General features: G+C 50.1%; 2 protein-coding genes across 3 annotated transcripts; both read left to right on the plus strand.

The window, feature by feature from the left end:
• The first annotated feature begins 248 nt into the window (after positions 1–248).
• LOC123166484 (iron-sulfur cluster co-chaperone protein HscB homolog) lies at positions 249–4,293 on the plus strand. Of its 2 annotated transcripts, none has more exons than XM_044584290.1 (8): positions 249–557; positions 1,522–1,595; positions 1,709–2,142; positions 3,002–3,092; positions 3,183–3,272; positions 3,528–3,593; positions 3,744–3,812; positions 3,895–4,293. In XM_044584290.1, the coding sequence occupies exons 3-8, from the start codon at positions 1,817–1,819 to the stop codon at positions 4,030–4,032; spliced, it is 780 nt and encodes a 259-aa protein (XP_044440225.1). In that variant the 5' UTR covers positions 249–557; positions 1,522–1,595; positions 1,709–1,816; the 3' UTR covers positions 4,033–4,293. The 2 variants fall into 2 exon arrangements, with proteins under 2 accessions (XP_044440225.1, XP_044440224.1); XM_044584289.1 differs by having other exon boundaries at positions 252–557; positions 2,996–3,092.
• A 4,584-nt stretch (positions 4,294–8,877) lies between these two features.
• On the plus strand, positions 8,878–11,856 carry LOC123167033 (uncharacterized). The gene is made up of 2 exons (XM_044584872.1): positions 8,878–9,527; positions 11,377–11,856. Exons 1-2 carry the CDS (start codon positions 8,902–8,904, stop codon positions 11,606–11,608), a joined length of 858 nt encoding a protein of 285 aa, XP_044440807.1. The 5' UTR covers positions 8,878–8,901; the 3' UTR covers positions 11,609–11,856.
• Positions 11,857–14,657: the final 2,801 nt, after the last annotated feature.

Here is a 14,657-nt window from a genome sequence, read left to right on the forward strand (position 1 = left end):
AGGGGTGCTGAATTTTTATTTATTTATTTAGGGAAAGAGAGGTGTTGAATTTTTAATGGAAAGCACTCAGAGGCGGATCTACAGCCTACAGGACAGGATGGGTCGCGGCCTAGCCTGGAACTTTAGACCGGAAAATTACTTATGTCCAGAAAAAAAAAACAAGGCCCAACGCTTACTCGTCCCGACCCATCATCTCAGCCAGCTGGCCCAACAAACAACGCACGCAGGCACACTGGGACAGACGCACAAAAAAAACGCACCGCCCCTAAAAAAAGAATGGGACAGACGCACCGAGCCCCTACTCGCCCCCGAGGCCCCGATCTCGCCGGCTCTCCGCCTGCCTCGCCGGACGCCATCGCCCGTCGCTACCTGCCTCGACGTCGCTAGACGCCAAGGAGGCGCCCCTTACCGGAGCTCGGCGCTTCCGCGCCCCCTTGGCGCCCCTGCAATCCGGCGCCTGCTGCCCAGTCCGCTGTCCGCCGATTCCGGCACTCGGCCTGCAGCAAGACAGCAACCCTGCCCAGTGGCCAGCCTTTAGCCCGATTCGAGGACTTGAGGCAAGTTTTCCACTGCGCCACTTCCCATTCCCCAATTTCTGATTTAGGGTTTGCTCTTTGCTGTCTATTGCATCGATCAGGTGGAGGAGTCAAGTCTATTGCGTTAACTAGGCAATCAGATTTTCTATCCAGTACATGAACACACAGTCCTGTGAACACATACACATAATTTTGCTATCCAGTACATGAACACCTGATCAATGTCATAATAATGATTTGTCTGATTGTTTGCCACTCTAACAAGTTACTCTAACAATGCCACTCTAACAAATTAATAATGCCACATTGTCTTCTTTGAACTTCTCAAGGTATGTATTGCGTAGGCTTCTCATGCAAAATTGAGAATTTTAGTATGCCTGTAAGACCATATTGATCTGTTTTTATTGCTATTGGTAAATTAATTAGAATGTTGGCATGCCATATTTCCTGTCAACTTTTTTAGGTGGACCACCCTGTTTTGAAATCCTAGATCAGCCACTGGAAGCACTAGCCATCGGACTACTGATCCATGTGATCATCACATCCGACTAGTGTGCTGCCGTCGGATAGGAGGTGTATGCACGTTAGATTGGAGTGGCCCAGTACGTGGATGTTTACAGTTGATTAACTAATATTAGATGCATATTTGTTGGATGTGACATAACCTGTATTCAGGTGCGTATAAACTATTGTTAGATGCATAGTTGTTGGATGTGTAAAAGAAGCTGTATTCAGGTGCGTATGAACTAATGTTAGATGCATAGTTGTTGGATGTGTTACAGAAGATTTATTCAGGTGGGTATGAAGTAGTATAATATAGTAATGTCAGCAGCATAACAGTATGTAATGTTCAGTTGTTTACAAAGCATATTGGATTTGTGAAACTATCAGTTTAGTTGCTTCATATATAATTTTATAAAGCATAGTGACTTGCGGTTTCATGCTTAGGCAACAAATAATCAAGTGAACCTGCTTATTTTTTCAGGTTGACCTGCCGTTCTGTCTGAGATTGTGGTGGTGTACTGCTGGTTGTAGTGGTGTTCTTCTCCCAGGTTGAAGGTAATTCTTGATCCAAACTTTGTGCAAAAAATTACTGCTGTCTTGTTGTATGGCATGCATGTTATTTGTGTCTTACAAGTAGATATTTTTCCCATGCTTGGTACCTCCCCCAGGTTCTCTCTGCCAACAAAGAACCGCTCCGCTGCTATACTTGCTTGGACCCCTTGTTTCTGGGGCTTCCTCGCGCCTTCGCCCACCGAGTGGTCCACCAGCCAAAGACCATGTGGCGCCGAGCCGGACCGATCTGCCTCCATCTCTCCGGAATTGCCGGCCGCCGCGTCCGACGACCCCCACAGCCTCCTGCTCCCACTGCCACCTGCTCTACCTCCGCATTCGCTTCATCCTCTTTCCACCACAATCTTGGAACCTTTCTGGATTCCATCAGAGTTCCTCCCTCTCGAAGCCTATCGAACCAGGCAGGCGGTGATGGCAGCATCGGCGGAGAGTGCTGGAGTTGTGGCGCCAAGGGGGCATTCCTCTCCTGCGGGTCCTGCAGGAGCGTGCAGCCCGTTGATCCTGCGGTCGACTATTTCCGAATATTTGGCCTGTGAGTAGCAACCTTCCTGAACCTTCCATCTTTTGTTGTGTGTTTGTGGGCAATCAGGCCATATTTGCCTTTGTGCTGTGTCTTTTGCTGAATTTGCTGGTATTCTAGTTTCGAAACAACTTTATTTATTTTCTTGTGAGAAAATGCTGCATCTGGTATATAATTTATGAGCACACCTGAATTTGCTGCATCATGATGTTAGCCTAGTTAGGCTAATATACTTTCGTGTTCCCCATATATCAGCAAGCAAAATAATAAGGCATGGAACTGGCTGATGAATGAACTTTTGTGTGTCGCGCAACTTTGTACCTATGATAACTGGATGCATATCTCCTGTTGGAATTATGTCGAATATTTCAAGTCAGGTTAAGTTTGGACTTGGATTTGTATGGTGTGTAGATAGGGTATGGAGTCGTGTTCAAGGACACTTGTATCCTAGGCCTCCTATATAATGTGGGGGTAGACACACGATATAACCAATGCCAAAATAATAGCACAGGTCCACGGCGGAGCCGATGGCATCTCGGTGCCCGGGTGTCTGGTGTGCGGCATTGTAGTGGTGTCAACGGGGAGGAGCGTCCGTAGTCACGCCCCGGGATGTAGCCGAGTTCGGTGAACCTTGTGAACAAGTCTTGATGCCGTGCCTCGTGTGTGATTTCTTGTCCTCGGAAAATCGACTATGCGATCGGATTTTCGAACATCTTCAGCCGCCCATGCACTTGTCAGTTCCTGTAATGCTACAATATTGTACCATATGCTTTATCTCAACCATCACTTGTTCATGTCTTAGTAATCATGTCATTGATTTTTCTGCCTTAAAATGATTTTTTGAAATTTTAACTGGTTTCTGTAGGGACAGAGGATACGACGTAAAGGATACCAACTTAGAAGGGAAGTACAAAGACTGGCAGAAGAAGTTACATCCTGACCTTGTTCATTCTAAATCAGAGGTAGAGACTGGCATCCTTAGCAAAAGTTACATATTCCCATTTTAGTTTGAGCCTTCAAACCTCTTTTGATATGGCTTATGTCTCATGTAGAAAGAGAGAGATTTTGCGGCTGGGCAGTCAGCACTTGTCATTGAGGCATATCGCACACTGAGCAAACCTTTACCAAGGGCATTGTACTTGGTAAGTTGTTCTAGTGGTATTTTTAAGTTCCACTGATGCAGGCGTGTTCAATCATCCTGATATTTCTTTTTAATCGAGCTCGATGTAATGATGTGCTGCTGGTTGGACCACCCCAGCCTAGAATAAAACCATCCGTATGGTAGCCAGCTTTTTTGGTTATAGGGAGTTCTTACTTTTGCCGACTTATAAATAAGTAACTAGAAAATTACATCTTACTATCAAAAGGCTTTTCAACCATACCAAACCATTTGGCAGCTGCAACTTGAGGGGATACACGTTGATGAGGAGAAGACTATCAATGATCCAGAACTTCTTATGGAGGTAAACAATCTCCTCCTATGCTTTTGCATGCAACCAACTAAATCATCTAATTCTCTTTTCATATAACTGCAAGAATTAATCATTTCACCAGGAAATATATCTCACCACAAGATCACTGTGAAGAAAACTATACTTTCATTTAACTTGCAGATGATGGAGATACGTGAAGCTGTTAGTGAAGCCGGTGATTCTGAAACTCTGAAGAAGATCCAATCTCAGGTTCTTCTGTACATTATTACACAATGCCATTATCACCTATCGGGAAGCATAATTGGCTAACATTATATGTAACCTTTCCCAGATGAAGAGGAAGCTCGAAACCTGGTCCAAAGCCTTCCAGGAAGCGTTCGACAAGAGGGACTTCGACGGTGCAGTGGAAGCTACACAGAGAATGAGATACTACGAACGTGCTATGGAAGAAACTGTGAAGAAGCTTTGATCTTAGCCCCGACTGGGAGCTATGTAAATTGTACGCCTTCAAGAAAACTAGACGGGTACGGGCGCTCCACCGCTCCGGGAGTCTGGTGGCTGACATGTTACAGGTCGGTTGAGTGAAGTCATCGTGAGAGGCAGGGTCGTACCACGCAGTTTGACTGAATAAAGTGACTCTGTTTTTACGTTGTTTTCCTTGTGTTGTATGCTGGTCGACTGGTGTGGCCGTGGGAAATTACTGCAGACAAAATACTGTGCAGTTGCTTTTCGTGCGCATGTACCGAAGGCAGATCGAACTGTAGCTCCCCCTGATTTCGCTTCGTATGTCAGAGGATCTGGATAAATCTGATCATATGCAGGGCCGGGCCAGGTTTTGGGCTCGGCTTGAAAAGGCCTGAACCCCAGGCTAAGCCTGAGAACAGCCTGAAGCCTGAAAATGTCCCTTTTCTCAAGCTTGAGCCCGAAAGCCTGGCACGAATGCTGTTTTTTAGAAGAGTGAACACACGTAAGCCCAGCTCCAAAACCTGACCTGAAACGCTGGAAGATTGAAGCCCGAGCTTGTCCCAAATTTCAGCTGCAAAATGGAGCCTGGGCATGCCTCGAATGGCAAGCCCGACTTGGTCTGGCCTGAGGTTGTCGAAGAACATGTTTGTACCAGTTCGGTGATCACTGCAAGATCTATCACAAGTGATTGGACGAGTTCTGAGAAACTTAGCTCAAGGAGAACAATGCGCCATTAGAGATTAATTGGATTTACAATAGTTTGAATTTGGGTAAACAAATCACTCTGTCTTCACCAAGGTTACGAGTTACAATTCCTCGAAACATTTACTTTGAGTACATTGTTGTGTTTTGAAGAATTCTTCACTCTGTCATCTCTGTGACTTCTGTGAAGACTTATCGAGTACTTTCATTCCAGTACTTAATTTTGTTAAGTTCTGTACTCATTATTCCTTTTGAGAATTGTGTCTTCTGGCTGGAAATACACCCCGTCCCCCGTGCCGCTCCCGCGAGCGGCCCGGGCGGAAACCTAATCCCCGCCGCCGCCGCCCCCGCCCCGCACCCCCCTCCCCTCCCTCGCCGCCGCCAGCGGACGCCGCCGGGCAAAGCCCGTGCGCGCGTCGGCGGCGGCGGGGTCCCCTATTCCCTCGAGGCACTCCGGCGGCGCGGGACACCCTTCCTCTTGGTCAGGCGACTCGGCGGCGGCGCGCGTCCGGCCAGCGTCGGCGTGGCCCGACGGTGCTGGTTGGAGCGGTGCGCGGCTCTGGGATGGCGCGGGCTGGCGTGGTCCGGCCGGATCTGGCGGCCATGGCCGGCGGCGCTCGGAGGTTGGTGCTGGGCGCTGCTCGGGGGATGCAGCGCGGCCGGCGGGCTGCGGTCGGTCCTCCGGGAGCTGGCGGAGCAGGGACTGGTGGTGCCGCGGCGTCTCGCTCCCGTGGCGTCTCGCTCCCGTCTTGCTGTTGGCTAGCCACGGGTCGGTGGCGCTGGCTGGCGGCGCCCGGAGCGCGGATCCAGGGATCTCGGCCCGGATCTGGTGCGCGTCGGCGCTGGCCGGCGTCCTTGGGGTGCTCACGGCGGGGAATGTGGCGGTTGTCTCTGGAGCCTTGCGTGGGGCGTAGCAGGATGGGGGTGTAGGTGGTACACCGGCACTGGCGGTGGCGGCGGTGCGAGCGCAGCCATGGCGGCGACGACGCTACGAGGCCTTGCCAGGAAGGGTCTTGGCGGGCAGCGGGCGTTCGGTTGCTGCCGTGTGAGGCGGGCGGTGTTGCCTCGGCAGTGTGGGTGCCGAAGTGTGGTCGGAGGTGTGGGTCGGATCCATTCTGGTGGCAGTCCCCTGGCGCGGGTGAAGGCCACCGTGGCGGATCTGGCGTTGCACCGCTCGGTGGTTGCTGCGGCTCCTTGTCGATGTTGAAGGTGATGGCTTTAGGCGCGTTTCCTCGGCAGTGAGGGGGGCTTCGATGGCAAGTTGCTGCGGTGACGGCGGTGCGGGGCATCTGATCGGGACTGGCCAAGATCTTGGAGGCGTGGAGATGTGCAGCGCTACGGATGAAAATCTTGTTCGGTTGTGGCCGGACCGGCGTTGATGGCACCTGCGGGTGTCATTCACCTTCCTGGAGGCTTCGCTGAGTGCAACGCCATCCTCCTCGCGACCTCGTATCGGCAGCTGTCTCCAGGGCGAAAGCCTTGATTCGTAGGATCGGCATGATGGCAACGTCTTTGAGGTTGTTACTCTGTTGGGAGCATTGTGTTGGGAGACTCGAGGTCCCATGATGTGCTCCTCCGGTGTTCACCGCTGCCCGGATCTTTCTCCTCCGGCACCATGTACGATCGTCGCCGGCTAATCCAAGGAAGCTGGAGTTGCTGTTCTTCGGAGGTCTTCAGTGTCGGCCGAGACGCGGCGAGGGGCTCGGTGTTGGGTAGGCTTTTTGTGTCGTAGTTGTGTTGTTGTGTTTGGTTGTCCTTATACGATATGAGTGTGGAGTTGGTCGCCTTCGTTGTTCGCAGCAAGTGGTAGACGTGGTTGTATGTCTTATTTCTTTTTTTCTATAAAGCTAAGGTACGCAAGTTGCGTACCCTCGAAAAAAAAGAGAATGGTGTCTTCTTGCTAGTTTAGTTTAATTGCTTATTGGTTCTCTATTTACTATCTTACTAGCTCGCTCTTGTCTACTTTAGTTACTACCTCCGTCCTATTTTATTAGGTCCCCTCGTATTTTAGTTCAAATTTTGACCATCTATTTACTAGCAAAATATAAAGCACATGTTAAAAAATATATGTATATTTTTTTGACATGTAATTTACATCTAGTAGTTAAATCTATGGTCAAACGCTTAGCCCGAAACTTTCCACACTAGAAAAAAGTTAGCCCAAAATAAGAGGCGGGCTAAAAAATCAGATGGAGGGAATATTTGTTTTCATTGCGTGTTCCTAAGTTTAGCTTTCTACTGTTTTAGAATTCATCATTTCTGCTTAGTTGGAGTTCTTTTATTCTACTGTTCTTCGAATAACTTCTCTTTTTCAAAGAATTTATTCCAAATGCCCATTCACCCCTCTAATTGTATACTTTGAACCTACAGCTGGTATCAGCGCAAAGTACTTCCTTTGCCTCTGTGATTTGATTTAACCATCTTAGCACCATCGCACCCACAGATCCAACATACACCAATCATCTCACTGCTCGCCGTCCACTCGACGACTAATGTCGTTCTCGGTGGGTCACCGCCCTAGCTTACTACAGTGGCACGACAGTTGAGACGCCAACGGCAGAGAACCTCCCAACCACCAATAGGGCCCGCCGCCAACACAACAGAGGTCGGGGCTAGGGTTAAAACTCTCAAATCTTATTTTGCTAACCAGTCGCTGTAGTTTTTTTTCACCGGGTTTTCTCATTTTGTGTTCTTTTTCTTATTCCTTTTTTCATTTTATTTTTTTATTTTTTATTTTCTTTTTTATGTTTATCGAATTCGTGAACCTTTCCCAATTTCACAGACTTATTTTCAAATTTAAAAACCTTTTTCAATCTTGTGAATTTTTATTCAATCCATGAACTTTTTCTCAAATTCATGAAAAAATCCGAATTTTGTGAACTTTTTTCAAATCTTTTGTGAACTTTTATTTTCCAAATTCATGATTTATTTTCATTTTTGCAAACTTTTTCCAAATTATGAACTTTCCAAGTCTTGAATTTTTACCAAATTCATGAAATTTTCTCAAATTTTGGACTTCAAAATTTTTGTGAACTTTAAAAAAATTATGAACATTTTCCTAAAAAAAACAATGGCTAACTCTCCGGGGTCAACGGCCGCTGGCGAACCGGTTAACGGTCAATGGTCGCGGGCCCATCAGTCAACCAATTTAAATAAAACACAGCTGGCCGGCGCATACAGTATTGTGCATGAGCGCCAGTTATCCTAATTGGCCCAAATTAAAACTGAAAAAATTCAGCCGCGGTGGACTGGCAAATTCTACTAAAATTATTCCTGATAAGGGCGCTGCAGCCGCCGCCGCTGCCGCAAGGATATTTTTGGTCCCTCGCCTCTGGCTAACATCTTGGGGACCTCACATTTTCAAGAATTCTACGTCCTTCGCCATTTTGTGAGAATAAATTTACTCTCATTGTTTTGGCGGTGCCATAAGGTTAGAAAGTTTTCTGTCCTCGTAGATCCTGATGAGTTTATGTTGGTGTGTCAAACTTTATTTATTGGTTTCATTTTTTGTGAAGTTGAAATCTTTCATCGACATCATGGTGAAGATATTGTGATCCGACGTCTTGCACTTATAAGGGATGATCCCCGGCCCAAGTACGTTCATCGAACAAGTCTTCCCATCTTTTTAGATGGGCGACTCAAGGCGCTTTCAAAAACCATTATTGGTAATGTTGGTGCAGGCGAAAGAGTAACAACATCGTTGCTTCAGTCAAATTGCAGTCTCTTTACCGAAGTCTTTGGAGTATTTCTTTTAGCAAAGATTGATGCAACGAAGAAGGTGTTTTCAAGAGATTTCATTGTAATTCTTAGTTATAGGAGTTATTTTTCTTGAATGTTAAATTCAAATCAATGTACCTGTATGTGTACCTACAATTATTATATGAGTATGATAAAATTTCAGGTGTTTCTAAAAAAACTCATGTTATTCCCGGCCGTGGTGGGCAGCTGGCCTCTATTGGTTCCTTTCTTGGCCATGTACGAACACGCATCCGAGCACCGGTCTGTTGTTCCTTGCTAAACATAGAAGACATTCTTCGTCCTTGCTTGCTTGTGTAGGAGACGATGCTCACAGTCACATGGTCCACATGACACGGACGCCAAGTATACATGCATATACTCCAACATTTCTCTTGTACAAACGCGCGCCCTGAACCCAACGCCCCATACCAAGATGTCCGAGACGACACGGTCCGTCATGGACGCGGCTCCCGGCGACACCGTGCCAACAGCCACCGGTCACGGTCTGCATGGCATCCCCGTGCTCATCACGCCTTTCCACCAGCCGGGCGGCGCCGCCGCGTCGACAGAGACGATGCGCACGGCGTTCCAGGGCTTCCTCGTCCTCCAGGGGCAGGGGGAGGCCAAGGAGGACGAGCGGAAGAAGTGGTTCAGGGAGATGCGCGGGTGGCTGATGGTGCTGGCGACCGTGGCGGCGTCGGTGACCTACCAGGCCGGCCTGAACCCGCCCGGCGGGTTCTGGCAGGACACCAAGGAGGGCCCCGGCGGGCACCGCCCCGGCAACCCGGTGCTGCGCGACGAGCACTGGGTTCGGTACGTCATCTTCTACTACTTCAACGCGACGGCGTTCGTGACGTCGCTGGTGATCATGGTGCTGCTCATGAGCGAGCGGTTCTACCACGGGGAGGCCAAGGTGGTGGCGCTCATGCTCACCACCTTCGTCGACCTCGCCAGCCTCGTCGGCGCCTACACCGCCGGCACCACGCGCTACGCCACCTCCTGCGTCTACATCGTCGTCATCACCTGCGTCTCCTTCATCTGCGTCGTCTACATCGGAGAGTACGTAGCCACACATCTTCGAACAATCTTCTATATATGATCCATATTGCATACATACATGCAAATTTATAAATGTATGTGTTAGACATAAGCGACGCGGGCGGGTGCACGTCGAGCCAGGCGCCGGTGCGTGGCCGCGTCAATGGCTGTGGCGAGTGTGCCGGCCAGTTAGCTAGCTGCATGTGATGATCAAGTCAAGAGTTTGTTAGCTTGGCCAACCCGTACGTGCATGTAGGAGAGCCGGTGCATGCGGTTAGTGGCCGTGGTTGTTAGCGGGCCATGCGTGTGTGGGTTAGTTGAGTTAGTGGCCAGTGGTGGCCGGGTCATGCGTGCGTGCGTGGTGACCTTAGGCATGGTAGCTAGCTAGGTGTGTGTGCGTGTTGGGTATAAAACCCACCCCCGGTGTATTGGTGAATGGAGCCGAGCCAGCCATATAGCCATTGAAAAGATAAAGAAGATTAGGGCGTGCGTGCGTCCACGGCGGTGTTCGTGCGCCGGCCCGGAATTTTTTGTATCTTGTGTCTTCTTCTACCTCTAGCCGAGAGTGAGAGAGAGGGTTGCGGTTCCAACAATTGGTATCATGAGCTTGGTGTCTTGGGCGTGCTTGCCGTGCTGGAGACGTGGCAGCGATGGCGGCGCTCGCCGGCGGCTGCGCGATGGAGGTGGGCGCCGCACGTATGGAGGTGGGCGGCGCTGTGGCTGCCATGGCGCGTGGCGGAGGCGGCGGGCGGTGACGTCGTACGTGCGGCGACCGCGGAGGCCGCCGAGGCGCTGCGTGGTGGCGCGGCGGCGCAGCACGGCGTGGCGGCATGGAGGTGCTGCGCTGCGGTTGAGGCCACAGCGGTGCAGGGCAACAAGCCGTGGCGGCGAGCCAGGCGCGACCGGTGCGTGTTATGGGTGCGCACTGGACGCGTCGGGCGCGTCGGGACCACGGGCGCGCGTACGAGCGTGCAGTTGACGTTGGGAGGAGGCATATGTCGCCGTTGTGCTCGAGTCCGTGCTCGAGTTCGGCTACATCCTTCCGGCGTTTGTTGCTGGCGGCTGCCATGGCGGACGTGGAGGCGGCGCGCGGTGAGCGTCTGGTGTGGTCGGGCTCGTCGGGCGCGTCGGGTGCGCGCGGGACGTACGGGATACACTGGTGCGGTCAGGCTCGTCGGGCGCGTCGGGTGCGTGCGAGACGTGCGGGGCGCAGAGGGACGCCAAGCGTGTGTCGCCGGCGAAGAAGGAGCTCGGCATATGTCACTGGAGACGTGAATGGAGCACGGTGGGACCGGCGTCGTTGCGCCAGGTTGGGTCCGCGGGCTGGGTCTCCGACAACGTTGAGGTGTGGCTTAGGGGGAAAGTGTTAGACAAAAGCCACGCGGGCGGGTGCACGTCGAGCCAGGCGCCGGTGCGTGGCCGCGTCAATGGCTGTGGCGAGTGTGTCGGCCAAGTTAGCTAGTTGCATGTGATGATCAAGTCAAGAATTTGTTAGCTTGGCCAACCCGTACGTCCATGTAGGAGAGCCGGTGCAAGTGGTTAGTGGCCGTGGTTGTTAGCGGGCCATGCGTGTGTGGGTTAGTTGAGTTAGTGGCCAGTGGTGGCCGGATCATGCGTGCGTGCGTGGTGACCTTAGGCATGGTAGCTAGCTAGGTGTGTGTGCGTGTTGGGTATAAAACCCACCCCTGGTGTATTGGTGGATGTAGCCGAGCCAGCCATGTAGCCATTGAAAAGATAAAGAAGATTAGGGCGTGCGTGCGCCGTCGTGTTCGTGCGCCGGCCCGGAATTTTTTGTGTCTTGCGTCTTCTTCTACCTCTAGCCAAGAGTAAGAGAGGGCTGCGATTCCCACAGTACGTGATGTTTTTGCAGGGCGATGGGGGAGATATGCGCCTTCGTCCTGAAGAAGATAAAGTGCATGCGTAATCTGGCGAAGCGGAAGTGGTTCCCGGTGCCGGCGGGTGTGGTGACGAGATCGCTGCCGGAGGAGGAGGCTGAGGAACGCAGGAAGAGAGCGGCGACGAGCAACCGCCCCACTTGCTGCCTGTGCTGTGGCTGTGGGCAGTCACCGGCGACGTCTGGTAGGCGCGACGTGGAGGGGTAGTGATCCGGTCGACTAACCTGTATGCCATGCACGTATCATCTCTAGCTTCTTCGTGTTGTCAGACTGTTCATTTGTCTTTGGTTTTGTTGCTGGTTTAGTTGTTTCGTTGCCAAGATCTGTGCGTCTCGGTGAACTTGTCGGTCTCTATAAAGGAGCGACTATATTTAAGTGGCCTGATTTTTAATTAAGTCTATTTTTCACTGTATATTACTAGTAGTTTCTTCTCTATATACAAATGAAATGTGCAATTTTACACATATCTATATTTTGCAAAAAAAAACTAATTAAGGATATGATGTTTGATGTCCAGTAGTGTTACCTAAACGCTCTTATATTTCTTTATAGAGGGAGTACTCCATTAAAATGGTTGCATCTGTGAACAGATTAAATTTAATTTTCAAAAACAAAGATAAGGATGAATCTAAACTATAAATTTGCATGATACTCTATGTACTATGAGTTGACTCGCTAATAAGCATAAAATCATCTCTTTTTTCTTATTAATATTGCATACATATGCATTGTAAACTGAAGGAAACATGAACAAAAAACAAAGTTTATTCTAAGGTGGAATGAATTAAAGGCGTTGGTATCCTGAAGAAAAAACTGAAAAAAAAAACTCAAAACAAAGGATAACAAAAACTTGCACATGTTGCATAGAACTTGCACTAATCCATAGTCTGCAAAACCAACCATATGAGGCGTGTTTGGTTACATTGTCAATCCAGCCTGGCCCGGCGAGCCTGGCTCTAGTGAGGCGGTTTGAGGGGATGCAGGCAAAAGAAAAATCAGATGCACATAGTTTGGTTGCTTGCATGTCCCTAGTTGCATGAGACAACCATTTTTGACCCGGCGTTTGGTTGCCCGCATTGCATTAGGCGCACATATGACATGGTGTTTGGTAGCAACCTGCATAAGGTGTTGTCACCACTTCTAACTAGTGGTGAGCTTACCACACACAATCTAAACATGTAGTGCCGGATAGTTAAACAAATGACAGTTCATCATAACTACTATCAAATGACAGTTCAAATTATTAAGAGCCATTGGCTAAATAGGGGATAGTTCATCGGTGTTGCTGCTACCAGATCTTTCTCTTCCTCTTCCTCTTCTTTTGCTTCTGCTACTGTTGCTTCTTCTTCTTCTTCTTCTTCCATCTTCTTCAAATCCTGCACTGACCTCTGTTAAGCCACATTGTCTCTGCCCACTCCAACCTTTTATTCTTCCAAGCGTCATTGTCAAATGCCTCCACACCTTGGCCGGAGCTAACAACATCGTCAGGCTCGACCTCTTCCTCCTCAGGCACGTGCTCATCAAAGCCCCACTGGAGGATCCAGTTATGCAGAATGCAACAAGCAAGAACAAGTTTAAACTGAGTGGAGTATGGGTGGAATGGCTTCTGATCCAGGATCTTAAACCTATTCTTCAGAGCTCCAAATGCCCTCTCGACAGTTACTCTAAGGCTGGAGTGTCTAAGATTAAACAGCTCCTGTGCAGTCCTAGGATAGTTCCTACCAGAGAACTCGTTGAGATGGTACCTGGTTTTCCTGAAGGGTGGAAGAATACTCGGCCGACATGCATAACCAGCATCTCCAAGGTAGAACTTGCCGTCGGGGATGTTGATCCCATCGGGTCGACTCATGTTGTCACTGAGAATATTAGCATCATGCGCTAACCCCTCCCAGCCAACCAGCACATATGTGAACTTCAGATCAAAGTCAACAGCAACAGGCACATTCTGGCTTGTGTAGTGCTTCCTACCCCTGTATGCTGTAGACTGTGACCTAGGAACTCTGGCAGTGACATGAGTACCATCTATTGCCCCAATGCAATCCTGAAAATGGCAGCACAAGCCTGTGTTAGTGCTCAACTTGAACAATACAAGCATATCAAGCCATGAAAAGTGTATATTGTGAATGCTCACCTTGAAGTATGGATACCATCTTGGGCTTCCGCGAATCTTGGGTGGAGTCTGACCAGATGGTCGCCTGATCATCTCTCCTCTAAGCTCCCCAATAGCAAAAAGCACTTGCTTGAAGTACCTAGAGATGGTCTCCATTGATCTCCTAAACGTGTTGTGAATGACCCTGAACCTCTGGTTATGGCCAACAACATGGAGCAACATGGCCACTTGCTCTTTGACACTGGTGTTAATGTTATCTTGTAGCAGCCCCCTGCTCCTGAAGGTCTCGACAAGCCTGGCAAATGGTGCTCTTTTCATTCGAAGCATCCACAGAGCATCAACGTCATTGCAGTTGTAGATGTAGTTCAGATTTTGGATACTCTCTTGTTCCCGGACAAACAATGGACCATAGCGGATCAAAGGTCTCCCAGTACGACGAACAGCTCTCTGGTGCATGAACATGACCCATGCCTGAATCACACTAATCAATGTTGCTGCCTGAATTATCAGCCTCATCCGTGCGTCCATAACCTAGTCGACATCGATGGTTCGTTCAGTGGGAAATCGATCCTACACCTAGCCTAACGGCCTAACCACCGAGCTAACAAAGGGGGAGGGGTGCTGCTTACCGGCATCGGAGACGAGGACGGCGTAGGGGGAGCCATGGCACAGACAAGGTCGAACAAACGGTGGCCAACAGCAAGGGGAGCACCAGATCCGCCGCAAACACCGCCGCCTCTTCCGCCGCCGCCGCCTCTACGCAGATCTAAAATCGCAGCCGGCGCCGGTGGTAAGGCAGTAGGGAAGAAAGGGGGTACTGGCTATGGGTGAGCGAGTGAAAGAGGGGTGAGGCTAGATTTGGCGCCAGGACAGCGCGCCAGATTTCCATCTCCCGCCATCCCCCCTCGCCCTCGCGTCGCACCCGCCCGTGCGACCTCGCGCTGCACTCAGCCAGGCTCGCGAGAAACTGCCAATCCGAGCATTTCCAGCAAGCCAGGCTCTGGGCTGCTTTGAGAAGCATGCGATGCAGGCCCAACAGTGAATCCAGGCAACCAAACAAGCCTCTTGCTTCCCGCGCGGGCCTGGTTGGGCTCGATGCAGGCAACCAAACATGCCCATAGTAGTGTAACTTTCGGACGATATGAT

This window comes from Triticum aestivum, chromosome 7D (genome assembly GCF_018294505.1).
Source record: "Triticum aestivum cultivar Chinese Spring chromosome 7D, IWGSC CS RefSeq v2.1, whole genome shotgun sequence".
Taxonomy (NCBI): domain Eukaryota; kingdom Viridiplantae; phylum Streptophyta; class Magnoliopsida; order Poales; family Poaceae; genus Triticum; species Triticum aestivum.

Bases quoted from the DNA above. Each gene is read 5' to 3' on its own strand.
- LOC123167033 (XM_044584872.1), top strand. From the start codon at position 8,902: ATGTCCGAGACGACACGGTCCGTCATGGACGCGGCTCCCGGCGACACC. The intron at 9,528-11,376 runs GTACGTAGCCAC...ATGTTTTTGCAG, and splicing joins TGCGTCGTCTACATCGGAGA to GGCGATGGGGGAGATATGCG.
- LOC123166484 (XM_044584289.1), top strand. From the start codon at position 1,817: ATGTGGCGCCGAGCCGGACCGATCTGCCTCCATCTCTCCGGAATTGCC. The intron at 2,143-2,995 runs GTGAGTAGCAAC...TGGTTTCTGTAG, and splicing joins TATTTCCGAATATTTGGCCT to GGACAGAGGATACGACGTAA. The intron at 3,594-3,743 runs GTAAACAATCTC...TTTAACTTGCAG, and splicing joins ATCCAGAACTTCTTATGGAG to ATGATGGAGATACGTGAAGC.